Raw genomic sequence first — 27,314 nt, forward strand, 5'->3', positions numbered from 1 at the left:
TGGTTCACTAGAACGAGACAATGTTTTAATACTTTAAGAAATTTTCAAATGACAAAATATTTGTCTTTTAATCACAAAATGTAAAACAACGCAGTTGTATTTTGAAATGTTTTATCTAAACATAAGCCCCTTAATCTATTAATGATTAACTAATGATTATTTTGCCAATCAAGTAATCTACTGATTATTTTGACAAGTGAGCAATTAATGCTTTTTAGTAATACAAATAGAACTAAGTGAAAAACAGGCTTTAATATGACTATATTTATATGTAAAGTAACGATGAGGCAATAATAATTGGCCTCAAATAAAGTATCAAAACCAAGTACATGGTTTTATTGAACAACATTTAGAACTAAGTGAAAAACAGGCTTTAATATGACTATATTTATATGTAAAGTAACGATGAGGCAATAATAATTGGCCTCAAATAAAGTATCAAAACCAAGTAAATGGTTTTATTGAACAACACTGTTAAATACAATGTAATATGACTATAGTATAACAAATACCTGCAGAGGGCACCAACGGCCTGGTGATGTTTCATGTATTTCAACAACGTTTAAATCCATTTAATTTTAATATTTGGCCACATGCAAAGTCAGAAACTTTTATTTTGAAATCGCAATGTACAATACATCGCATATTTAGAAATATGTTGATGTATTCTTCTGTGTTGGCATTGGTTTAAATGATTTACGTTACAAATCAAGTGAGTTTTCCCAGATGAACGTTAAGCAACCCAAACTCACTGCATATGCAGAGGAAGAGTTTAGCCCCTTTTACACATACAGTCTTTACTGGTAAGTTACCATTAAGAGATCATGTGTGATTCAGAACCTTTTCAAAAATCCCGGTAAATTTGTTCCGGCAATCATATCGTTCTTATGGAGATGACATGATTACTCTGAGCTGTTTACAAAGCTCCGCTGCTTTTTTAATAGCTTTTCTATGTAAATATGATGCTAGATGGAAATCTTTGACCATTGCGCCTCGCAGCTTTTTCAATGTGTCGCGCTCGAGACCCAGGCTTCTTTTCCATTCATCAGCTGCGACTCTGCAATTGGATACTATTATGCACGTCTCGTGTTTATAAGAGCAAAAATTTCTGATTGGCTAGTAATGTTAGTTTGGTTGAGAGTGAAAGCTGTGTTCCTCTCATACATTGGTAGGCAAACTCATGAACTCGAACGTGATATCAACAAGTGTTTTTAAATGTAGGACGACTATCTTTTTTTTCCCGCAGCCAAACGCCACACGCCGGAGGTCCGGCACGGTGCCGGAAAACTTTAAGCCCTGCGAATGGCTGGGGTATGTAAAAAGGACCTGAAATGTACACTACATACATACACCAAACTCTAAACCACAGCGAAGTGCAGATCGGACTATGTTTTTTAGGCGGCTACTACGAACAGGACAGGGTGAGGTACGGTCTAGAATATCACAAAACAACCAATGAGGAGAAAATATGTTATGTAGATTTTACCAGCTTATATCCCTTCTGTCAGACTAGGAAAAGCTATCCAATCGGTCACCCCCAAATCATTTTCAATGATTTTGAACCAATTGATAATTATTACGGACTTATCAAGGCCACCGTGTACCCTCCCTGCAAATTACTGCACCCGGTCCTCTCTTACAGCTGCGGTGGATAACTCATGTTCCCGTTATGCAGAACCTGCATGAATGCTCAAAACCAGACATTGAGCTGTAGTCACACGGATGAGGAGAGGGTGCTCTCAGGGTGTTGGGTCAGTATCAAGCTTTAAAAGCGGTCGAGAAGGGTTATGTGGTGTCCAAGGTCGATGAAGTTTGGAATTTCCCACAACAGTCAGATACACGGTTTCGTGATTATTTGAAGATGTTTTTGTGCTTTAAACAGCAAGTGTCTGGTTACCCATCAAACATCGTCACAGATGCCGACAAAGCATCTTACATTCACAAATACTACGAAAAAGAGGGAATTCGTCTTGACCCCGAAAAGATCAGTCTCAACCAATTTTCCCACTAATATTTTTTCTTGCTGAGCAAAACTTTTCTCTATTGGGCGAACATTTCGGCCACCTGAGCAAAAACATTCTTTATACCAGACCTGTACAGTGCACACACAAAAAGTGTGTAACTTTTAACTTTAATGTGCAATTTATATTTGATTTGACCCTTGATGTAAAAAATTTTAGGTTACCTGAGAAAACATTAATTTTTGTTTTTTTACAGTGCAGTGTTAAAGAAATTCCATAAAAAAAACAATCAGAACATTTCAGTTCTTTGTAATAATATAATAGAATTGTATATTATGTATCATAATACAATATAATATGAAAAATATATATAATATATATGTATATAAAAGATATTGCTTATGAATTCCCTTTTTGAGGTCAATAATTTATATAGATTTATATAATATAATATATATAAAAAAACCGAAGCATTTAAACTGATAGAATAGAATAAAACAGAAAATAAACTGAAGCATTTAAACAGATCTGTAAGCTAAATATTTAAAGAATGTGAACATGTGAATTCTTATATAGTTATCTAAGTAGAGTTAGAGTAGTAGAGTTTGCACACTACTACACCTGTGTGTGACTGTAAATGTCTCTGAGTTTTGTTACCGTTCTGTGCTCATCATGAAGGCTAAGGGTATAACGCCGAATGCTAAAAAAACCTCAAGCTATCCGATTAGATAATCTGATTGGTCTGGTTGGCAGCTATGTGACATCATGCAACGATATGCAATGCATCCTGGCCCACGCAGACTTTTACCCAATTTCACCACTCTTCCTTATGACTACTGATCCGTTGACGCATAGAGGGGTTCGGGATGCTTCTTAATTTGACTTTAGGCTTCAACACCCGGCTTCAACATCAAGCGGACCTTCGAATTCTGAAAAGGCGTATTTTGTAAAACATTTGCTGGAAAATGGTTTAAATATGCTTTCTAACGAAATCTAAAACGTTTATATTTACAATAGTTTGCAACCTCTGTATGATGAATTGCTTAAACTGTATGATATTAATTTGTTGAAGGAATCCCGTAATCTCTGAATGATGATAATTTACTACCCGTCAACTAAACAAATCTTCTGATTCTGGATGACGTGATGAGCAAAGCAAGTGGGAATGCTCAAGTGGAAAAAGTTTTCACGCAGTACTGGCTCTGAACAGGTTTGCTTTCCAACTGCCAAATGTGGTCTTCATCATGTCCGCCATAAGCATGTACCTCTGTTAAAGTTGCTACATAAAGCGACGCCTAAACAATGACGCTTTATTTTACAGTCTGTGTCCAACAAATTAATTTTAATGTTGTGCGAAGTGTCTCTGAACATCCTCTATGGCACGATACCGATCAACTGTCAAAAGTACCGAACACTGAAAAGGAGAAAAGCTGCAATTAGACTGGTCACAGATAAAAAAAAAATGGATGTAACCAACAAGAAACGTGTTTTCAATCAGACCAGGGGTGGGAGGGCATCTTAGTACTCTTTATTATTAGCTTAATATTGTCTAGACAGAGCTGAGGATGGAGTATGCTGAGATGATGTACCAGTTGGAAAAACTGAAAACTGGAACCGCCCATGAGAACATTCAGCAGGTCGTAGAGAATGATCTGGATACGGCCATAAGAAATATTTTACTCAGGACTGATTTGGATCAGTCTTTTCAGAGAGCGACTCCGCCCCTTGCGCCCTCCCGTTTTCTTCCTCCCAGGGACCTGAGAGGAAAAAACGGCGGGGCAGAGGACTCGAGTGTCCGGCTGCGAGCGAGCTCATGTCGGCCCAGATCACGCATGCCTTGCCCTCGCCTCAGAGAGAGAGTCCCGTCCTTTTCTCCTAGCCTGACCAGCGTCCCTCTGCCGGCGCGAGCGACCTGGTCTCATTTGGGGGAAGTGAGGACGAGCTGCTTGATAACAGCATGTCATTAACAGCCTCGGACGCAGAGGAGCTGTTGGGCTCAGTGACCGACCCCACCCCCTTGCCATCGTCCGCGCCCAGCGCCGCCAAAGACGGGATGGATGCCGAACTTCTCCTTATCCTCTCGAAAGCAGTCGAAGAGCTGGGTTTAGAGTGGTCTCCACCAGAGAAGCCCTCTCGCAGTAGTCTGGATGAATGGTTCCTGCCGGGGCGCCGCCAGGCCCCTCGTCAGCGTTCCTCTCTGTTCTTCCCGGAGGTCCACGACGAGCTCACCAGATTGTGGCGCGCTCCCTACTCCGCCCGCCTCCATACTTCTGCTTCATCCGCCCTCACTTTTATCGACGGCGCTGAAGAGAAGGGGTACAATAAGCTGCCTCCCCTGGATGAGTCGGTGGCCGTGCACCTCTGCCCGCCCACGGCTTTCGGCTGGAGAGCAAAGGCCGCTCACCCGTCCAAGCCGTGTAGGACCACTTCAGCTCTCGCTGGATGCGCCTACACTTCAGCTGGACAGGCGGCTTCGGCGCTTCATTCAATGGCGGTCCTCCATGTCTTTCAGGCCAAGATCCTCGCATCCTCAGATGAGTCTGGCCTGGACCCCGCGACCCTCAGGGAGCTGAGGAGTGCAACCGACCTGGCTCTGCGCACCACCAAGACCACCGTTCAGGCGATCAGGAGATCGATGACCAGCCTTGTGTTGCTCGAGCGCCATTTATGGCTGACGTTAAAAGAAATCAAGGACGTGGATAAGATCCCCTTCCTTGACACTCCAGTCTCTCCCAAGGGTCTCTTTGGACCGGCGCTCGAAGGATTCGCCGAGCACTTCACGGAGGTACAGAAATCGTCCCAAGCTATGTGACATTTCCTGCCTAAGTGCTCCAGCTCTGCTGCTGCCTCTAGTTGCCCTAAGTCTACGCCGACTCAGCAGCCCGCAAAGCCAGCACCTGCCGCCCCCGCCGTTCAGCCCGCTAAGGCTCAGCAGACGCGAGGACACTCCCGCTCAGCCAGACACTACCCTCTTCCTAAGCGTCAGGGACCCCGACCCAAGATTACGTTGGACCCGGCGCCTCAGGCGTCTTCCTGATTTGCGGGACAGGAAGAGGATGGGGCCAGGTCTCGCTACGGCCGGACTGCCTCCCAAGCAGCCTCTCTTAGACCTCCTGACATCTCGTTCAACTCCGGGTACAGAGGAACATGTGTTTTTTTGCAAACAACGGGTCTGTTCAAGCGCCCAAGCAAAACATTTTCAAAAATAGAACAAACTTCCTCTTCCATTACTCACAAGTATTCTGCCCCCGTGCGGCCAGGCAGTCGAGTTAATCTAACCCCTCGCCACGTGGGCCTAGGCCTGGCAGGCCATCGAGTGTCGAGATGGGTCATGGGGATAATAAAACGAGGGTATTCACTCCAATTCGTTCGAAGACCCCCACCTTAGTGCAAAGCAAGGACGCTCACGTCCTGCGCTCAGAGGTGATGAATCTGCTGGCAAAAGGAGCTGTAGAAACGGTTCCTCCAGCTCAGAGCGAGTTGGGCTTCTACAGCTGTTACTTCCTCGTCCCCAAAAAAGATGGTGGCCTCCGGCCCATCCTCGATCTCAGACACCTGAATCACGCCCTCATGAAAAGGACGTTCAGGATGACTACGCTGAAACAGATCCTTGCACGAATTTGCTCAGGAGACTGGTTCTTTTCTCTGGACCTGAAGGATGCATACTTTCACATCCAGATAGCCCCCCCGTCACAGGCGATTCTTGAGATCCACTTTCGAGGGAGTGGCCTTATCAACACACGGTCCTTCCCTTCGGGCTGTCCCTGGCCCCCGGCACTCTGAGACAGATGGGAATCCGCATTCTCAACTACCTCAACGAGTGGCTCGTTCTGGCCCAGTCGGAGGCAGAACTAGTGTCACACAGGACCCCCTCCTCAGCCACCTAGAGTGCCTGGGACTCAGGGTCAATTTTGCCAAGAGCGCGTTGTTCCCCAGCCAGCGAATATCGTTCCTGGGAAAAATTTTCGACTCAGCCCAAATGAGAGCTGTAGTCGTGCTGGAACAGGCTCTGGCCATATGGAGACTGGCGGCCTCCTTCGAGATTGGTACCACTCGCCCTATCAAAACGTTTCAGAGGATGCTGGGCCTCATGGCTTCGGCATCGCCAGCACTACAGTTGGGTCTGCTTCGTATGCGCCCCCTTCAGCGCTGACTGAAACCACGGGTTCCATCCCATGCATGGCGTCACGGACGCCTGCAAATCAGGGTGAATCAGGCCTGTATAGCAGCCCTGGCTCCCTGGAAGAGTTCTCGCTGGATGGAACAGGGCGTGACCATGGGAATGGTTTGCAGAAGGACAGTTGTCACGACAGATGCCTCCAACACGGGTTGGGGAGCGCTGTGCGAAGGCATACCGACTTTCGGCCACTGGTCGAAGGCTGAGAAAGGCTTCCACATCAACTGTCTGGAAATGCTAGCAGTGTGTCGAGCCTGTCAGTTTTTCCTGCCAGTCCTAAAAGGGCACCATGTGCTAATCCGGTCGGACAACATGTCAGTGGTGTCCTACATAAATCACCAAGGAGGCCTCTCCTCGAAGCGTCTCTTCATTCTGGTAGAGCACCTCCTGAAATGGGCTCCACTCAACCTGCACTCGCTGAGAGCGGCACATATACCAGGCAAATTGAATCAAGGAGTGGAAATGTTATCAAGGAGCAATGTCCCCGCAGAGGAGTGGACGCTCCATCCTCAGACGGTTCAGAGGATCTGGGAGATCTTCGGCGAGGCCGAGGTAGACCTCTTCACCTCGGAAGACAACTCTCACTGACCAATTTATTACTCAAAGACCAAGGACGCGTTGGCCCACGATTGGCCCAACCTCCTTCTTTATGCATTTCCCCCGATCGCCCTGATCCCACAGGTAATCAGGCGAATCAGGGAATAAAAACACAAGGTTCTCCTGGTGGCCCCTCTCTGGATGAACCAGCTGTGGCTATCAGAGCTGACTCAGCTGTTGGTAGCGGCCCCTTGGCCCATTCCGTTGAGATGGGATCACCTCTCTCAAGCGAACAGGACACTATGGCACCCTCGGCCCGATCTGTGGGCCCTACACCTCTACACCTCGACGGGATCCTTCGAGCCTCCCAGAGCAAGTCTTAAACACAATTTCGGAGGCTAGAGCCCCGTCTACGAGACGCCTCTACGCGCTTAAGTGGTCTATTTTCTCCGCTTGGTGTCTAAACCGCGACAAAGATCCTCCTACTTCCGATCTGTCAGGGGTGTTGTCATTCCTGCAAGAGCTGCTGGATAAGGGACGCTCCCCATCCACTCTCAAGTGCCAGGAGGCAGAATCCGCCTCGTCCCCTAAACGTCTCTTCATGGGATCTGCCCACTGTGCTGAGGGCCCCCCCTTTTGAGCCGCTACAGTCTACCAACATTCGTTCACTGTCGCTGAAGACTGCTCTACTTCTGGCACTAGCATCAGTAAAGCAAATAGGGGACCTGCAGGCGCTCTCCATTAGCCCTGACTGCCTGGAATTCGGGCCTAATAACTCTAAGGTCGTCCTGAAACCAAGACATGGTTACGTACCAAATGTGCTCTCCACTCCATTCAGAGCACAGGTCATTACGCTCTCTGCACTTCCTCCCTCTGAAGAGGACAGAGAGGTATCTCTGCTCTGCCCCATCAGAGCTCTGAGAATTTACATTGAGCATTCCGCCCCTTATAGACGGTCGGAACAACTCTTTGTCAGCTTTGGTAACCGCACCAAAGGGCATCCGGTCACGAAGCAAAGACTCTCTAGATGGATAGTAGGCGCCATCACACTAGCGTACTCTTCCTTGGGCCTTCAATGTCCCATTGGAGTATGGGCCCATTCTACCAGAGGCATCGCCTCGTCTTGGGCATGGTCCAGCGGTGTGTCCATTGCGGATATTTGTGAGGCGGCCGGCTGGGCCTCGCCGTCCACATTTGCAAGGTTTTACAACCTGGAAGTCCCGACCTTGCAGGCCAGGATCCTCTCCACTTGAAGAGACACGCACTGCGTTACGCAAACAGATCTGACAGAGAGCCCTTGACCATACCGCGCTCAAGCTCTCTGGCATTAGTTCACCTGTCAGCTCTCGACCCCTGGGTGCCGAAGTTGCAGGAGTACTCTGTAACGATTAACCAGGCCGGGTGTGACCTCAAGGAGCTCAGCCCGTCTTAGCCTTGGGTTGTTGTTAACTTCTCTGTGGGCATTGTTTGCTTATGGAAGTTATGATACTTATAGTCGTTCCTCTACCTTAGCACGGCGTGATTGTACTGTGTTCCCATAGCGTCTTAGCAGACACAGTACGAGTGTAGTATCGACAGGGAACGTACTCGGTTACTAACGTAACCTCGGTTCCCTGAGATACGGGAACGAGCACTGCGTTGCTAGCCGTGCTATGAAGCCGCACGACTAAGACGTCGCTTCAGTCGAAGTAACCTGAGAATCCTGTGGCGAACGCCCGCTTATATAGCCAGATGCCCCACCCATTCTGGCGGGCATTGGTGGGCTTTGTCGCCATAGGCTCGTGCAGCTCTGCTGCTGAGCCATTGGTTAGTTTTTTTATACACTGCACGAACCAATGGCCGTGCAGTTTCACTGCGTGATTGAAAAAAGGCTTCAGTTCAGGAGAAAAAAGGTTTTCCCATAGTGTCTTAGCAGACGCAGTACTCGTTGTTTCTGTATCTCAGGGAACCGAGGTTACGTTAGTAACCGAGTACGTTTTTAAGATGTTTCCCGGTCGCTGTCCCCAACTCATAAAATTCTCACACCGATGAACCTTCTGCGAAGAACGGCTGTAGAAGCTTGGCAGGGAATGGCTGTCTGTTGATGTAAACGGCTACGAACTCCAAATTGTAATGTTTGAACGTGAACAGGTTTTTATCATAGGATCAAGTGAATGTGTTATCCACCATGACCAGGATGACAGATTTTTGTTACGTCCCCAAAAACAAATTTTCTTGATTTGAAACCCGGGGCCCTGCTGGTATGGAGAAAATTTTTAGGCAGGCTCCATCTATGGGGTACTTGGCAGTAGTTGAGAGCAATACTTGGGAATGCCCCAACCTCACAGTTAGTGATATGGACATTTTCTTCACAAATAAGGACGCTGACACAAAATTTTATTTGTAGGCCATGTCATTGCTCCTCATCAGGCAGAATTCGTATTTGCCTCCGATCATTCACAATTTTATGTCAACGCAGTTTAGCATAAATTTTTCTTGAAAGAAAATATTGCTGTGAATAGAAGCTCCACAAACTAGCATCCACTTGTGTAGAGCGATCTCTACGTCAGCCCCACGTTACCGCCCACAGGGTCAGTTTCTTCCATGTGGTCTGCTGTGTCTTTGTAAAACAACCCGCTGGAGAAAACCGATTCCAGCGCATCTTTGCTGTAGTTGATAAGACTCTCAATGATACATCGGCAAGGATAAGTGCTCGAACTCTGAGATATCAATCGATCGCCAAGACTTACATTGAGTTGTGAAAATATAGTGGCACTGGGATAATTTATTAGGGTGACCTTTGCAGGGTCTGGGATGTCACCCCCATTATGTCTTGTGATTTTAAGGTGTAAATACAACGTGTTATTTATGTGTATGTAATCTTGGCCAGTCCCTGCGATAAAAAAACACCAAAGGCGAAGAGTCCGGTATAGCTGATGAAGGAGGTTCTTCGAAATAGGCGTTTTTCTCAATAACCATCTGTGTCAACAGGACTGTAAATAAATCCAACTCAGACTTAATACACTCTCCCCAACATGCAGTGCAGTAACGGCATGTTAGAATATGGTTTTTATGGCTCTCTTCAGTCTTCTTACACTTTCTGTGCATGACTGAGACCTTCATGGATCCACGCTTTTTCTTTATCGAATGCCCAAGCCTACTTATAACTGGCGGTTTAGACATTCTCTTATGGGCCATGACCATCAGACCCGAACTGTCTTGAGTTTTAGAATTATAGTTATACGATCTTGAGAAGACATCAGTTGCTATATTTTTAGCCGCCGCTTTTAGGTGAGGTTTAGCGATGCTCAATACCCTTTTTAACAATGGTATGGCCATCCTAAACAGTTCTCTGAAAAGACCTCCTAGGCCTGACCTGTACATAATGGCACCACCTGCATTTCCGGGTAGTCCTTCGCCCGCCTGAATTTGGTAATAGTCGACATAATCAGCGGCATTTATCTCATGCAGGTTGTAATATGCCATTTTTTTAAAGTGCTGATTGTTTCACAGGCCTAAAATGAAGTTTTACGACGACCCTAAGAAAATAGTATTTCACTGTTTTGGTCATCCTTTTTTTCTATGGAGATGTCTGTGATGAGCGACTTGTTGACCGCTGCATAATGGTGTGTCGTATCTAACACTGACGGTGTTATTGTTCTCACCTGTTATATGAACGCATCTTAAAAGGGGGCGTATGAATCGCCCATTGATTGGTATTCAATAATGTCAGTATAAACATACATCGTATAGAAATCCGCGTTGATATCAACCTGATGAGGCCCATATGTCACAACATCCTGATGAGGCCCGTATGTCACAACATCCGTTCATCAAATCAGTCCATGAATCTGCCAATCTTCTTATAACACATTTGCTTCTTGAGATTTGTTACACATCTGGTTTCCCCCCTTACAATTATTATTCGCTTCGCATGAATGGTCGATGATCTTATGCATCAATCCAATCATCTGTCCTCTATAATGATCTTTAAACATGAATTCTATGAAGTTCTTTCTGCTACATACACCACCATTGCCGACTTGAGTTACAGTCACATATGAGCAGCTTTGCCAGATATCTATGGCATCGTAAATTAGTTTCTTGCAGGACTTATCCAGTAGCTTTTACCTGATTTCTTGCAGCTTTGCAACGATGAATAGTTTGTCTCTTAATTCATGCAGGATAGCCCCGGCAGCTCCTTGAATCCTCAGAATGTTGGACTTTAAACCGCAACGATGCAGAGTGAAGTCTATAATGGTCTTAAAATTGGGTTTAAACAGTTTGCGGCTCAGCAAATTCGAAATAGTATGCGGGCGGTTCAAACAGACAGGAATGTTGCAGCACACTCTTCCTTCAGCTTGCTGTCGATGTGTTGCAGCAGCACCACAATCGTAGCTTTGTGCATCATAGTGCATGAACTGCTGCGGTGGCATCTCTCAGGGTGAAACAGCTGTATTTTAATTTTGCTGTACCTGTCACGCATGTAGCACCATCTGAACATTTTGTTTATGATCGAAAAAAGCGTACTCAGCAGATGCAGATCACACCACTTGAACAAAAATTGTAGGGTTCACTATTCAGGAAAAAAAAAATCATCTCACACTATGGAGTTTCTTTTGTGTCTTTTTTTATTCAATCAAACATACTGTGTTTGAGAGTAAAACTAATTATTTCGTAATTAAAAAAAATAAAATATTGCAAAAAAAAGTCTTCGTGAGGCTCAAAAATAAAGAAATTGATCAAATTCTTTGAAGTGCATGTAAATCTTTGAAAATATTTATTTTTCTTTGTGCACTTCAAACACTTCATCACGAAACCACAAATGTTGGTCTCTTTTCTGCTGTCTTTTTTTGCGGATCTAAATCTTTTGCTTGCGTGTGAAGCTGTATCTCAGTGGGTGGTCTCTACCCACCAGGATGAAAGGCCTTTTTCTATTGGTCACTCTCGTATGAAGTGGCAGGTTGACCACACTACGCTTTCCCGCCAGTCTGACAGAAGAGTGAGCAATGGTGAGCAACAGGTCGTTTACTGGCTAAGATAACTAATTTAACATCTTAAACTCAGGGACAAGTGAACTTAATTATTTTCTCTTCTTATGCTCTCCCATCTAAATACGTAACGTTAGCTAAGCCCATCTGTAGTTGGTGATATCGGCATCTCGCAGCGGCATCTCCAGCAGCCGGGGTCTGTCTCCGGCAGCTGCCGCTGTAGCCACAGCACAGGACTGTCATTTGTAAGCATTTATCATAAATTGTGTTAATAAAGCTCTGATAGCGCGGTAAAGTAAGTTTTAGGTTTGATATTCACTGCATATTTGCCTAGGATGTTTTTGGGACCGTCTGCAAATTTACCTCACAGTACAAAACATCCAATAATTTAAATCAAATTAATGTTTACAGGGCTATAGTAAACTATAGGCTAGTGGGCATGTAATATAGTTGCTCCTGATATCAACATGCTAACAGATTTTTATTTTTTTTTGGTGACCAGATACCTTGAAGACTTTACTTCAAACTGCTTTTCTGTGCTGTACCAACATCAGAAGCTGTTCAACTACATTGGGGTGATATTCTACACAAATATGGTCAAAAAAGCTCCATGATTACTGATGATGGAGCGGCTTTTTTTCTGGTCAAACCCCTCAGGGTAAAGGTCAAAGGTCATCATCAATCAAAAAAGTTGACAGGTGTCCCAGCATATTTACTACTCAAAATATAATATTCTATATCAATGCAAATTAATTAACAGTCATCTTTGGTATCATTTGAAATGTCTCAGACTAGTACAATGGTCTCGTGTTCAAAGAAACAGACTAAAAGGTAAAAAAAAAAAAAAAAAGTTAGAAAGTTCAGAGGTATTTTACCTACTGCAGAGTGTGCACTTTCCCAGGGTCTCAGATCCAAATTACCTGTTGTTCCTCAACAGAGTGCTAAGTCCCCTGGTCTTTGATCCTAGCCAATGCATCTTCCAACTGTTATTTCATGTCTCCATTTGGAGAATGTTTATCTTGGTCTTTGTACTTGAGGAAAGGTTTTGAAAGACTCGGGTGATTATGTATGTTGTGAATTAATTTATGGTAATAATTAGTCATGAATGTTTAACATAAGGTTCAATTCATTGTTTTCAATAACCACAGTTTATAGTCATTTTGTGGGATGTTCAGCTTTAAGAACATTGCCCAAAAATGCTGTGCAGAAATGAGAGCGTGCAAGAAGGATGAGAAAAAGTGACAGTATGTGTGTGTGCAGAAACCAAATGCCTCCCATGTATAATGTAGCAAAACTTCAGTAAAGCATTTCTTTTGTTTTTATTAGGTCCTCAGTGGTTGCTAAGTAGCGAAGATACGACAATGTAGCCAGACGTGTACACTCCAACCTCTGTATCCTTCTGAAATCAGGTATGCATCTTTTACTCTTAGACTTACTTTTGAGAATTTTACGTTTTGAATGGATTATACTAGACAAAAATACTATTGAGGTATTAGAAAGCATTTGACGACATACTTCATAGTACTAGCCATAACCTCTGATTATTGATTGAGTTTTAACTAAGTTGTTACATAGGCAACTGTAGGGGACTAAATGGAACTACCATTTAAATATCAGCATTCATGGACAGCCTATCAAATGGTATTAATTGGTCGGACGACCGGCCGGGGCGAAACTCAGAGCGACATGAGGGCTTATCTTAGTTCCAGGTAGAGACCTGCATAGGATGGATTTTTTAGTCCCGCTCCCGCAGGATTCTGTCCCACACCCACAGAAATACAAGACTCCAGACTGCGACTAAAACGGTCTCATTTGCAACCAAAAATATTAATTTGCAAGTTAAGTTTTTGCTGAGGTCGCCACTGGCGACTATATCAATTTGCATGTTATGATTTAAAAATGTGCATGTAATTTACTTTGTTTCTGATTGTTTTGTGATCACATCTTTTGTTATGTTGACGTAATAAACTCAGACAAAGCGCATCAAAGTTTTAGTGGAAAAAAGACTTTCAAACAGTCCTTATCTCTGCTGAACACCAGCATTGATGGCACACCTGCTGAAAGCAGCTCCAGTTGTGCAGCATGAGAGAGCGGAGACTCGAAGTAAAAGTGCAGAAAAGCAGTGTCTATTTCATGCGCAACTTGAACAAACTACAACAGGTAAAGCTGTCAGCTGTGTAGGCATTAACAATATATCGTTAACAATTCATTTATATTCAATAATATGGCTTCTTATTATCTATATGCTGTATTCTATTAATGTGTGAACTAGGGCTGAAACGATTCCTCGAGTAACTCGAACACAAAAAATTAGGGCTGGGGTTTAACACAAATTTCATGATTCGATTCGATTCTCATTCACAAGCTTGCGATTCGATTCGATTCAATATCGATTATTTTGAATATATATCAGGTAGAGTACATGTCAAATTTTCAAGGAAAAAAAATCTCTCAACTAATGCTGAGAGTCAGTTGGTACTATAGTACCTATAGAAGGCTTGATCCCCCTGATGGACATCAAAACTAGATGTAGGGGGGGTTGGATAGAAAGTAGCCGACGCATAATATAGAGATTTACTTGTAAATATAAAGATGCATAGCTCTGACTACTTTTAAACTGTAATAATAATAATTTAAACTTGGTAGCCCCTGAAATGGATTCAGTCGAGTAATAAAATTCACCCTCTTTAACTTTATGCTGTTGTACTAAAGTAACTATTTGTTAAAATAACACTGAAATACGAGCACGCGTTTTATCTGTCCGTCAGATGCATGTTAAAGTTGCATGTGTTACTATAACAAACACCGCTTGTTTTCTTTCAGAATCATCATTGGCTGGTCGAAAGAAAAATAGGTTACTTTAAAGTTTTTACTTACAAATGAAGATAAGATAAAGGTGCAAATAATATCGGGGTAAGAAAAAATATATTTATGAATTTAAGGCTTGTCTCAAGCAAGAGAGCTGTTTTTTTTTTTCGAGAATATCTGCACGATTGCAAATGTGATATTGATTTTTCAATAAACAATAATTTGATATTGTTACATTTTAGATACAATACTGTCTGTTTTTGTGCAAGTTCATCAACGAAAGCAGAACTGCTGTGCGTCTTAACACAGCGGTGTTTCATTACTGAATGAATCCACGGTTTTGAACGAATCGATTGAGCTAATTATTCAGTGAGCCATTTATAAATACAGTCGTTTACTATATTTGCCAGAATCTGCTAAATATAACTCAAGTACACTGAAATCAGTACAGAAGCTGTGTTTGGAATGTCAAACTACCATACAACTCCTACTATATTGCAGTATGCAATGTTTATACTGTGAATAGTATGTGCATTTTCTGTATGCATGGAATTCCCGGATTACCTGCTACATTTGCTGAAATTTGATGTATGCATCTGAAGACACTGCATGGAATACCGTTTCCCACAACACAACGCGTTCCACGTGACGTTTCATTTTCAAGTTATGTTAGTAGAACATACAGTAGATTGTACCTTAATCTCTAAGGCATGTTTCCGATCAAGTCAAATGACGTCACCTTTATCTCTAAAACGCTTTATACAGCACAGATTGTTTCAAAGATATTAATAATAATATTGCAGTAATATAATATATAAATAACAATAATATTTAAATTATGCAAACAATTCAATTCCGCTGTAAAGCAGAAGTAATTGATGCGATCGACTCGTGTTCAAATCCGCCTCTCGTTCTTCTCCTTTTCCCATCACATATCAGATCGGAAAGGCATTTATTTTCAATAAAAATATGATATTGATTCAGTTCTGTTCAATATGTAAAGTTAATTATGAAATTAGTTTAATTGGGCAATATAGCATTGTTTACTAGTATGAACCCTTATTAACAAGCCTTTGAATATAAAAGAAGAGTTAGCACATTTATTTGTAAGGTAACAGCCTCGACAGCTGTGCTGAATTAAGGTTCAATATTTGTCATGTGACAACACTGTAGCATACTACTCTGAAACATTTAGTTGCTTATTGTATACTGTTTCACACACTATTCTTTAAAACATAGTAGGCAGTATACACTGTATAGTGGGCAGTAGGCAGTAAGCAGTATGTTAGTATGCCATTTCAAACACAGCCACTGTTTGCTTCTGAATGAATCAGCCGTTTGAACAAATCGGTTGAATGAATGACTGAATGGCTCACTCATTAACACAGCGATTTGCCACCACCTACTGGCTCTTTTAGTTTTATATTTAGAGTAGTATATTGTAATACAGTATATTTGTGTTTTTGTATGTTGAATCAAAATATTTCTCTATTCAGTGCTTTTTTAATTTAACACAATAATGACTTTAATTGATATTAAATTATCTTTAATAATGACTTTATTAGTCGGTTTAATTAATCGGCACATGATGTGCTAATTAATCAATCTAATTATTTGAAAGTAATTCAATTAATTAATCAGCACATTGTGTAATTAATTAGATTAAAACATTTTTAAAACATAAAAAAAGGAAGAGGAGCCCAAACTACACACAATAGCCAAGTGATGCTGAAATAATTATGGTTTGAGATATTGGCACAATTCTTTGTGACCGTATTTATTTCTTAAGTTGGAAAAGACATTTAGTTCCCAATTTAAGTGAACCTTGGTTTCCAGGACATCTACAAGATGGATTAAAATGCTGATAAAGACAAGAAAAGATGAGACATAAACACATGACAGTATGACTGAAATGTTAGTGTTCAAAAATAAAAATAAAAGATGTTCATTCTGTGGCACCCAAAAAAATAATTTGGTGCCTAATTTTGTTTCTTATTGGAGCCAATGGCTCCTTAATTGATTTTTTTTGTCTGGAGCCCTGAAATATGTGTTATCTTGTCCCGCTCCCACCCGCAACATTCATGTTTTGTCCCGCTCCCACCCCCCATAAAAGTAGCCTATGTAGATTTTTCTCAATACATTCATGAAATTTACAAAAACATTCCAACATAAATGCTCCTGATAAAATACTTGTTATTAAAGCATCAACATTCTCAAACCACTGTTATTTTTAACAGAAAAGCAAGCATGGGCTGCTGCGTGCATGGTTTGGCCTGGCAGAATGCGAACAAAGAGCCATCCCTTTATAATCACTAAAAAGCTCTCAGTTCATCGCAATCTTACAAAGCTTTTATAATTGTTGTTTTATTTTTAGATACTTCTATTTTGCGGGAGCCTCGCAAATAATTTTATTCTCCCGCATCCCGCACACACACACACACACACACACACACACACACACGAGTGTCCACCTGTGTGCTGTGCTTGGACAAATAGACAATTCTCTCTAATGTATTGGTCTTCTATATGAAAATTTTATAATCTTATTTTTGTGGCAATCAACAACAGCACTTATTAAACCTGAGGACATAGTTCACTTTTTTCTTGCATCAAAGTTACTTCTGGCTTGTTATGTACTTGTCGCTTCTACAATAATTTTTAGTAAGACCGGCCATTAAAAAAAACATTCAATGAGAGTAGAGAATAGCGATTATTATCAAACTTCAAGAATTTCATTTTTGACAGTTGAGCCAAACAGAAACATGTTCATGTATTGATTGCATATCCTTGTATGAATTCTGTATTACATCATATGAAAATATATAAAATAATATGGAAGAATATGAAAAAGCATAGCGGTTTTTCTTTTTGAGTAAACCATTCCGTTAGAAAGAGATATAATGAAAGATGTCTCTAGAAAGATTTCATAATGAAAAAAAATCACTTTTGGTCTTACCTTCTTAGTAGGTGGAACACTAGGGGGTCTAAAAAAAGTAGCATCTCGTGGGCTGACTGCTGTAGGGTCCTCAGGAATTGCAGCAGAGTCCTTAGACACATCACTTATTTCAGTCTGATCCTGAGGACAATAGCAGAAGAAATAACGTCAGGAATTGGCCATCCACAGGGTAAACAAACAACCCCTGGCTCTTTAAAAGAACATATTCTACTAACCACATTGCTACGGTTCTCCATGTTGCGACATTTCTCATGGTCACAGAGACAGTTTTCCCCACAGGTCATTTTTCCCTTGCGGCAGCGACAAAGTTTATTAACACAGCGGCCCCGACATGCACACTAGAGGAGACAGAATCATACATAAATGGCTTGCTAAAAAGTAAAGCCTCCAGGAAGAAGCACTATACAGTTTTGAAACAGCTATATAAAGCTGCAACAAACTCCAAGGCATATCCTGGTGAATATACTTGACTGTAACTTTCAAGATCATAGATTACAATCTATGCATCACTGTCACAAAACTCACGCCGTTCATTTTTGACTTCTTAGAGCCTCGTCGTGCTCTGTCGCTTTTCTCTGGACGCCACTCATCCTCTTCTTTCTCTGACTCTGACGGTTCATCAAGGGAGTTGATGAGTTCATCAAGATCTATAGGCTCTTGCAGACGTGCCCGAGCAGTGGAGTAGGTTTTGGCTTTGGGCTTGATGTGGGGGGAAAAAGACAGAATAAATCCCAGACTTCTAAATCCTAAATCTGATTTTGAAAAAAAAAAAAAAAAAACCTTGGAGAAGAGGAGGTTCACCTTAGGTGGAACATATTCAAAAGATGTATCAGGTGACTCATTCACAGAAGACAGGACTTTCTTTGCACTGGTCAGCTGGGCCAGAAGTAATTTCTGTGGAGATCCACCCACAAAACAAAATGTTTTTAGAGTTCAGAAATTTGATGCATAACTTAGATGGAAAACTCAATTGAGAAATTCAGTTTCCAATTTGCTAAATTACAGTATGATGAAATTTGTGAGAAAAAAGTCTTATACCTGCTTGTACTGTTCATTTTCATCCATGAGTTTCTGGTTCTGATCATTGAGTTTTCGCAGTTTTTCAATTTCCTCTTCCTGTGATGAAGCAATATATTTATTTACTAATCATCCTTATATTTTTAAATGTTCACCATTTTACTTGCCAAATTATGTCATGTTTAATAGGTAATTCTGACACTGCATGTGTGCAATAAAACAATGACTGCATAGCTCATCAAACCAAAAATGTATCTTTTTTCACTGTATTTTACATATTACACAAAGAAACTTAGTATACCCAAATTCAACACAATCATTTTTGTTACAGAACAACTAGTCTTGTGTTCTTTTCATAAAAGAATATTAAGTTATTAAGAACCTGGTAAAAACAATATGTGACCCTGGACCACAAAACCAGTCTTAAGTCGCTGGGGTATATTTGTAGCAATAGCCAAAAATACATTGTATGGGTCAAAATTATTGATTTTTCTTTTATGCCAAAAATCATTAGGACATCAAGTAAAGATGTTCCATGAAGATATTTTGTAAATTTCCTACTGTAAATATATCAAAAATACATTTTTGATTAGTAATATACATTGCTAAGAACTTAATTTGGACAACTTTAAAGTCGATTTTCTCAATATTTATATTTTTTTGCACCCTCAGATTCCAGATATTCAAATAGGTGTATCTCGGCCAAATATTGTCCTATCCTAACAAACCATACATCAATGGAAAGTTTATTTATTCAGCTTTCAGATGATGTATAAATCTCAATTTCGAAAAATTGACCCTTATGACTGGTTTTGTGGTCCAGGGTCACACATATGCAATGTATGGAGACATTCACACCTGAAATTTTAGACGCTGCATTAGCTCGTGCTCCCGTTTAGACACCTCCTCCTGCTGCTCCTTTAGTTTCTCCTGTGCCACAGGCTTACTCTGGAGCTGACCGAGGAGATACAGCACCTGGACAACACATCAGACACGTGGCATGAGTGAAATATATTGAAACATTATATGCATATCAGTTATCTTTTGTTGGATGCATTTACATTGTGACTGTCCCTTAGATGCAATCAACTGTGTCTGTAGGGGTTTGATCAAGATGGCCTATACTGTGGTGTGAGGGGGTATTAAAAATAAAGATAATTTTATCATAAAATTACTACTACTGTTTTACAATAAGTAGTGCAGTTACTAATAATATTATACATAATAAAAGTTTATTTCTCAGTAATACACATTTGACAGTAAAACAAGTTGGGAAGCATACAACATTTACTTTTATTAACAACAGTAATGTGCAAAATCTAATTTATGGAAAATTTATATATTCCACTCTTATTAAATGTACCATTATTCTTCTACAGTATTATACTGAACCGACTGACAACTTCAGTGATTATAAAAGGAGCGCACTTTACTTGCTTTATGTGTGATTCAGTCGAAAAGTGGAAATGAATGGCTAATAAGCCAATAAGTGCTGATCTGATGCCATTTACTGGTTAAAGTGGTAATTTGATGTCTTTTTTAAATTTTAATAAGTGTTTCTTTACCACAAAGTAAATTTTGGTCATCCCAATAAAAATACAATTTAATTTGGTCATTTTTAGAGCTTTAAAATGCTGCAAATAGTTGTGTGAAATATTTGAAAGTCATTGAGAAGTGCTTGAACTTCTCTTAAAAGGTTGTACAAACACTGAAATGAATAATGTAATAACATTCGACTGTATCTGCCAAAACACCATGGTCATAGTTAGCATTACTACTTCTGGTTTTATTTGTCAGCGCTGTTTGATCTGTTTATAACAGAATTGTGTGCAGAATTTGAATGCTTCACTAGATTTCGCAGCAACCTTGTTCATTCTGCGGCAAATTCAAATGCTTCTCACTGAATCTCACAGCAATGTACAGTAACAGTGTCACTAGATCAAAACTGGTTCCCGAGTAAACCTGTTCTGAGCTCGGACCAGTTTGTTTGTGCTGCACTCAATTATTGGTCCAAGCTGATAAACGGTCCGCGCTGCGCAGCTCAAACGAGTAGAGCGGTTTCGTCATGCTTTTGTCTCGTTTGCCGTTTGATGTTTCTCATACGCAACAGAAATGGCAGCGCTTATGAGGTGGGCAATGTGGTGGTCACACCAGTGCGACTGCTCACAAAATTTAGCCGCACCAGCAGAAAATATTGGTCGCAGGCTGGAGCCCTGTACTGCCATCAATAAATTCTCCTCCCCACAAGAACTCTGGTCAAGCTTACTTATTTTATGTATTAGAGAAATCGAGTACATTGGCAAGCTACCGAAATGACTGCTCAGCCAAATACAGCAAAATCTCATATATCAGCAACACTGTATATCAATGCATAAGGAAAAGTGTGCATTTTAGGTAATGTAACTGCTCACCATTTTAAACAAACCTTAAACTAACCTTTCTTGCAGTTAGTTTAAATTATTACACAAACATTCCGTTAAATAATTTAATTAAACTCTTAAAGAGAAAACCTACTAGCAAAATAAGTGATAAAGTTTATCATTAAATGAAACATTTATTGAATGAAAAAAAAAGTAATTTAAAGGGAACTCTGACTTATGCTTTACTACGACAAAAGCATTATAACATCTATGAAGAGCTTTTATGAAAGCAGACCTTCTCCTGGTGTCTCTGCTCCATTTCTACCAGTTGACTCTGATGTTCCATATCCATGGAAGACATGAGCTTGCGCTCATCACACAAGATCTTCTGCATATCCAGCAGATTTGCCTTTTCCTGCTTCAGCTCACTTTCCAGCTTGGCATTGGCCACCTTGGAGGCTACAACCTGAAAGAGGTGCACAGATATTGGTCAAACTTATTACACAACAGTAAAATTAAATAGCTCCATAAATTAACCCAATAATGTGTGCTGTGTGAACGATAACCAAGCCTACCTCAGACAGACTATGACAAAATTGAAGCTTATTCAAAAAAATAAAATAAAATAAATAAAAAAAATAACTTTCAGAATAATATCTCTGAATAATCTTAATTTTTAGTTAAACTTTTTAAATCAATTGACATCTGTCATACACCAGTGTAGGGTTGTCACGATACCATAACCACGTTACGATACTATACCAGCTGAAGTATCACGATACCAAGTAGTATCGCGATGCCATGAGAGATATATGCATATTAAATAAGGCCGTTTCACACCACACACATAAGCAGGACGTAAGAAGCGCATATTTTTTCCGGTGCCCATGTTAACAGGTTACAGTATTCAGCGTGTAGCAGGAGCAGAGCAGAAGCGGCAGTGCAGCGATCGTTTTGGCCCCGAGTCTATTTTTGCTGCGCCGCTCACTGTGAATTAAAGCCACAATGCATTGTTCTTGTTCAAAATAGACATGGGTAAACACGAAAAAAAAAAACAAATTTCACAATAAAATCAAATAAGTGAGCTGTTCCGTGTTTCCCAACCACCATATGACATTCAGTTCTATGAAAAAATAAGCTTAATAAATGCACGAAAACACATCATTGCCAGGAGTTTTTGCCCAAATTTCAAAGGCTCATTTAAATTATGAAAACTATAGTTTATATGTATATCTTAACGTTAAGATTACTTTTATCATGCAAACATGTGTGTGTGGGACAGAGGAAAACACGACCGCATCACAGCAGAGTATGCTGCCCATATCATAAATCAAAGCACATGAGACAGTTGTAGGAAAACACCTGAAAAACGTGACCGAACGAACGATACTCGTCTATATTTGCAGTGCACAAGCCATGGTCCAGCTGTGCGTGATAAACGCTGCCAGTGTGGAAGCTCAATGGGCACGTGCTGCTCCCGCTTTGCATTTGCACAGCTTCTGCATTGCCTCCGCTCTGCTTGGGCATCCAGTGTGAAACCGGCATAAGGCGCAAATTCTACACAGCATTTTGCACCCTTAAAAGGCACCGCAGAAAGGCAAAAGGACAAAAAAAGACGGCACAAGTGTTTGAAAATTTTAGCGACTGCCCCACATACAACTTTACTTATGATAGAACCGTAATGACGATACTACCGTTTAAAAAATAGTGGCACCACCAGTATTTTGGAGCCTTTAGTATTGCGATACTACCGTAGTACCGGTAAACCTGCAACTTTGAAGTGTGTGTCCCATTAATTACCTAGCAGCCTGCCAGTGTTTGATAATGGAAAATATTTTTACACTTCTCATAACATAAAAGATCACTGTGTGTTTTGCACCATTGCTTTGGAAAAGCATCTGTCAGTCGAACTAAAATGGAAATATTAAAATATAATATAAAAAAAAAATGACAGTGTGCTCATCAAATCGCAAATTAATTAAACTGCAGTTTAAAGGGATAGTTCACCCAAAAATGAAAATTCTGTAATTAATTACCCTCATGTCGTTCCAAACCCGTGAGAACTTCATTCATCTTCAGAACACAAATTAAGATATTTTTGGTGAAATATGAGAGCTTTCTGACCCTGCAAAGACAGCAATGCAACTGAAACATTCTCAGGCCCAGAAAGGTGAGTAATTAATGTGTTTCTCAACGAGGGCGGAGAGCATCGGGGGGTGAGGTTTGGTGCTGGAAGCAATATTTTTGAAAGGGGGGCGCTGAGGTGTTCTTGGGGGCGTTTACATTTAAGTTTACACCAAAGATGTATAAGCTGAAACTTGTCTGCCACATCCTAATGCCATCTCTACACTGGATGCATCGAAGCGCACATTCTATATTTCTTTATCAACTTGTCGGTAGCGCAAGCACGTGGAGTGTGTCAGAAATATAACGCGGCATCCATTTACTGTAGCACTCGCTCTGTTACCGAACGACTGATTATAATGGGATCTAGTGTTAGTGTTAGCTGCTAGTTTACACCAATACTACCGCTTCTAGACTAGACGTGTATCATTTCCATTGCAACGACTCTTTACATAAGTGTTCGCTTAGCTTTCTGTAGCACAGCTGCCGAACTTCCCATAAAAACAACAGCAAGCATTTTGGCATGATAAAAATGTGGAGTAAATGATAATGAGCGACACCTGCACCACTCACCTGTCACGAGTCCCACGGAGGAGATCCGGAAGGATAAAAGGAGGAGCGACGACAGTGAAGGAGGAGAGAGGTGTCGTTACTCCTCCTTTTATCCTTCCTTCCACTCACTCGAGCCCGGTGAGTGGCACAGGTGTCACTCATTATCATTTACTCCACCGGCCTCGCTCCGCACCCATGGATCTCGGCCCCGCCCACGAGAGGTGAGAACCAGAAGGGCGTAAGTGACATTTCACCAACTTTACAGGAGGGCCAAAACAAAAATGTATAGTTTTATCTATATCTATATCTATACCAAAATGTCACTTACGCCCTTCTGGTTTTCACCCCCCGTAATGATAATGATATTTCAAGTCCAGTCAAATCAAATATGTCGTAAAAGTCATGTGGCATTCTTGTGACATTTTTTGACATATGTGACATTTTTAAATATATATGGGCTAATGTGGGCTGTTGTATATGGGTTAAAACATGCCTTGAGAATATATATTATAAATAAAATATAGCCTATAATATACACCACCATTCAAAAAAAAAAAAAGTCAGTAAGATTTTTTGATTGGTTTTTAAACGATTTTCTTCTGCTCAGTAAGGTTGAATTTTTTAATAAAATACAGTAAAAAACAGTAAATCTACAATTTGAAAGGACTGCTTTCTATTTGAATATTTTAAAATGTGTTTTTCTCTCCAGCTTTCAGAGTCAGATGATCCTTCAGAAATCATGTTGATTGTTACTCAAGAAACATTTCTTATTTTTATTATAGCTGGCACACCACACTGGCAAAAAAAGCAAGATCTGAAGTTTAATGGACTATAACAAAGATATGAATGAGGACAGCACTAAAATAGTAACTATTCTGAAAATGAGAAGCATGTTTCCCATGTTTTTACTTTGTTGTTTTCTTAAGTATTTGTAAGCAAACTGAAATATTCTCACAAAATCATGAAATATAGCAAAAGAGGGGTTACATTTCTTCCATTTGCTTGTGTAAATATGATATTTACCCACCAAAATTACCATGTCCACTTCTCAAAAACAGGGTATTTTCTAAAACTAAGGGACAAATATTATTATTTTTTCACTGAAAGCTAATCCAAACATATCAAAGCAGTAAAAATTGTGTTCAAGAGTTCCAGGAATGGAAGAACAAACTAAAATCTTTTCTGTAAAAATGCACCTGTGGATATATTCTAAACAGGAATTTATTTTATCAAGTCTCTTTAAATTTGTGGCAACAGGGCATTGCTTCCCACAGGTTTGAAATATACTTGCGGTGGTAGCCGGGTGGAAAATCCTCCTATTACCCACGGCACTAAAATGGTCTAATATATGTGACAAATAACACCCGATATACTTGCTACATCGCTAGAAGAATGGCATCTACGCTAATATTAGTCTTTCTCTCTTATTCCGAGGTCACCGTAGCCACCAGATCCAGTCTGTATCCAGATCAGATGGTCACTGCAGTCACCCGGATCCAGTACGTATGTACACCAGATGGTGGATCAGCACCTAGAGAGGACCTCTACAGCCCTGAAAGTCAGCAGAGACCAAGACAACTAGATGAGCCCCAGATACAGATCCCCAGTAAAGACCTTGTCTCAGACGACCACCGGGACAAGACCACAGGAGCCAGTTGAGTCCTCTACACAATGTGACTTTGCTGCAGCCTGGAATTGAACTGCTGGTTTCGTCTGGCCAGAGGAGAACTGGCCCCCCGACTGAGCCTGGTTTCTCCCAAGGTTTTTTCTCCATTCTGTCACCGATGGAGTTTTAGTTCCTTGCCGCTGTCGCCTCTGGCTTGCTTAGTTGGGGACACTTCATTTCCAGCGATATCGTTGACTTGATTGCACAGATACTATTTAAACTGAACTGAGCTGGATGATGACATCACTGAATTCAATTATGAACTGCCTTTAACTGAAAAATGAGTGTTTACTATTGTCACTTTGCATTATTGACACACAATTTTCCTAATTAATGCTGTACAGTTGCTTTGACACAATCTGTATTGTTAAAAGCACTATATAAATAAAGGTGACTTGACAAATAAATAATGTGTGATTTTTAACAATATTTTTATTCATTGAAATTCATTAACTCTTTCCCCGCCAGATTTTTTTAAAAAGTTGCCAGCCACCGCCAGCGATTTTTATGATTTTTACTAAAATTTGATGGCCTCCAGTATATTTTGCTGTATGAATATTTGAATATGCACCAAAATAAATATTAGAGCCTCTACTTTTAAACAAAAAAATCTGTTTTATTCTAGCTTAAAGCATTTTTTTATCAACACTTGAATATACTATAGGTAGGTTTCATAAAAATGCATAATTTTGAGCAATAAGGTGAGAAAATCACATTTTTATCAAAAACTACATCTGGATAATATTCAGTACGATTATCAAAGCATAAATCCAGTAAATCGCTTCCATCAACACCTCCAAAGCTTGCACAGGCATTTTACTCCGTAACATTATGCAGTTTTCATTTATATGGTGTCTATTGCTGATGATCGCATTCTTTTTGATATGCATCTGTTTACATAAGAGATCGCTCGTTTCTCCGTCCTGTTGACGTGTTTTTGTTTGGGAGGTTTTGTACTCATTCAGAAGATGCACAATCGCGCCCCCGAGTGTATAACAGTGAAAAACTCGCCTTTGGCGGGGAAGCGTTTTCTTGTAAAAGACGAGATAACTCGTCAATGGCGGGAAATAGTTAAGCATTCATATAGTGTCTCTCAATGAATGGGACAGATTTTACTGATACTAGTAAAATCTATATATTGAATAATATGTCAAATAATGTTCTTTGACTTTTCTTCCTGTGGGGAAGCATCCCAGCCAGAAACTACAAAAGTTTACTATGAATTAAATGGAAATGAATTTAAATACAATTTATTGTGTAACCAAAATACCAATAATGCCCAGAAAAAAAAGAAAAAAGAACAAAAAATGTAAAGTGTGACTTTTAATTATAAACAAGCCTGAAATACAGCATGACTCTTATTTTGAAATAGCAATATTATTGCGGGCTGATCCTTCAGATGAGAGATAGAACTATACATTCTTGCAAGTTTAAAACATTATATAAAGGTCAAAGTAGACATTTTCACAATTCAATAAATCAAGTTCATAAGCAATCGCTTGAGATAAATGTGCTCTATTCATTGATTGAGAATCATTTTGAAGCAGTCTGAAGCGCTGTTGCGCGAGCTTACAGAACGCTCAACAGTGCCACCCTGCTCTTGTTGTTTTTTTATGAAATCATAGCCTTTTGAAATTTAATAATCAATAGGCTGTATCGCAATTTATGTTTTTCTATCCCCAAATTGTAAGATGTCTTAAAATGATCATTAAGATGTTTGTTTTACCACAGGGTTGTCCAAACTCGGTCCTGGAGGGCCGGTGTCCTGCAGAGCTTAGCTCCAACCCTTAGGCATAGAAACTTCCAGTCAGGTGTGTTGAGGCAAGTTGGAGCTAAACTCTGCAGGACACCGGCCCTCCAGGACCGAGTTTGGACAGCCCTGTTTTACCATTTCATGTATTGAAGACGTTTTATGACATTAAATTTAAAGTCCCCCTGTAGTCAAAAATTGTATCCTTTAAAACTCATCTTTGATCATCAAAATTACATTTACATTTTTTTTCTTGTGAAAATAATTTTCTCATGCCTTAAAATAGCTTGAATGCAACTCTACGCCCTTGCCTCATTTACATTCGTGTCGCTCTATAATTTTACACAGAATCTAGAGGAAGCCTCTTGTTAAGTTCATATTGTAGAACATAATACAGAACTTTGCACAGTCAAAACTAATCAAGTCTAGCAGTTTT

The 27,314-nt window shown here is 40.5% G+C and overlaps 1 protein-coding gene across 1 annotated transcript in view; it reads right to left on the bottom strand.

The window, feature by feature from the left end:
• The window catches only part of kif4 (kinesin family member 4), a 251,636-nt gene that overhangs the window by 22,124 nt on the left and 202,198 nt on the right, over positions 1-27,314 (bottom strand). Inside the window, exons 21-27 of the mRNA XM_016480146.1 lie at positions 21,082-21,252; positions 19,285-19,401; positions 18,448-18,525; positions 18,190-18,303; positions 17,935-18,108; positions 17,625-17,747; positions 17,410-17,529 (exon numbers count right to left, since the gene is read on the bottom strand). Coding sequence (XP_016335632.1) covers positions 17,410-17,529; positions 17,625-17,747; positions 17,935-18,108; positions 18,190-18,303; positions 18,448-18,525; positions 19,285-19,401; positions 21,082-21,252 — 897 coding nt within the window. The remainder of the gene's footprint in view (positions 1-17,409; positions 17,530-17,624; positions 17,748-17,934; positions 18,109-18,189; positions 18,304-18,447; positions 18,526-19,284; positions 19,402-21,081; positions 21,253-27,314) is intronic.

The sequence above is a fragment of the Sinocyclocheilus anshuiensis genome, unplaced genomic scaffold, assembly GCF_001515605.1.
Source record: "Sinocyclocheilus anshuiensis isolate Anshui unplaced genomic scaffold, SAMN03320099.WGS_v1.1 scaffold133, whole genome shotgun sequence".
In the NCBI taxonomy this organism is placed as follows: Eukaryota; Metazoa; Chordata; class Actinopteri; order Cypriniformes; family Cyprinidae; genus Sinocyclocheilus; species Sinocyclocheilus anshuiensis.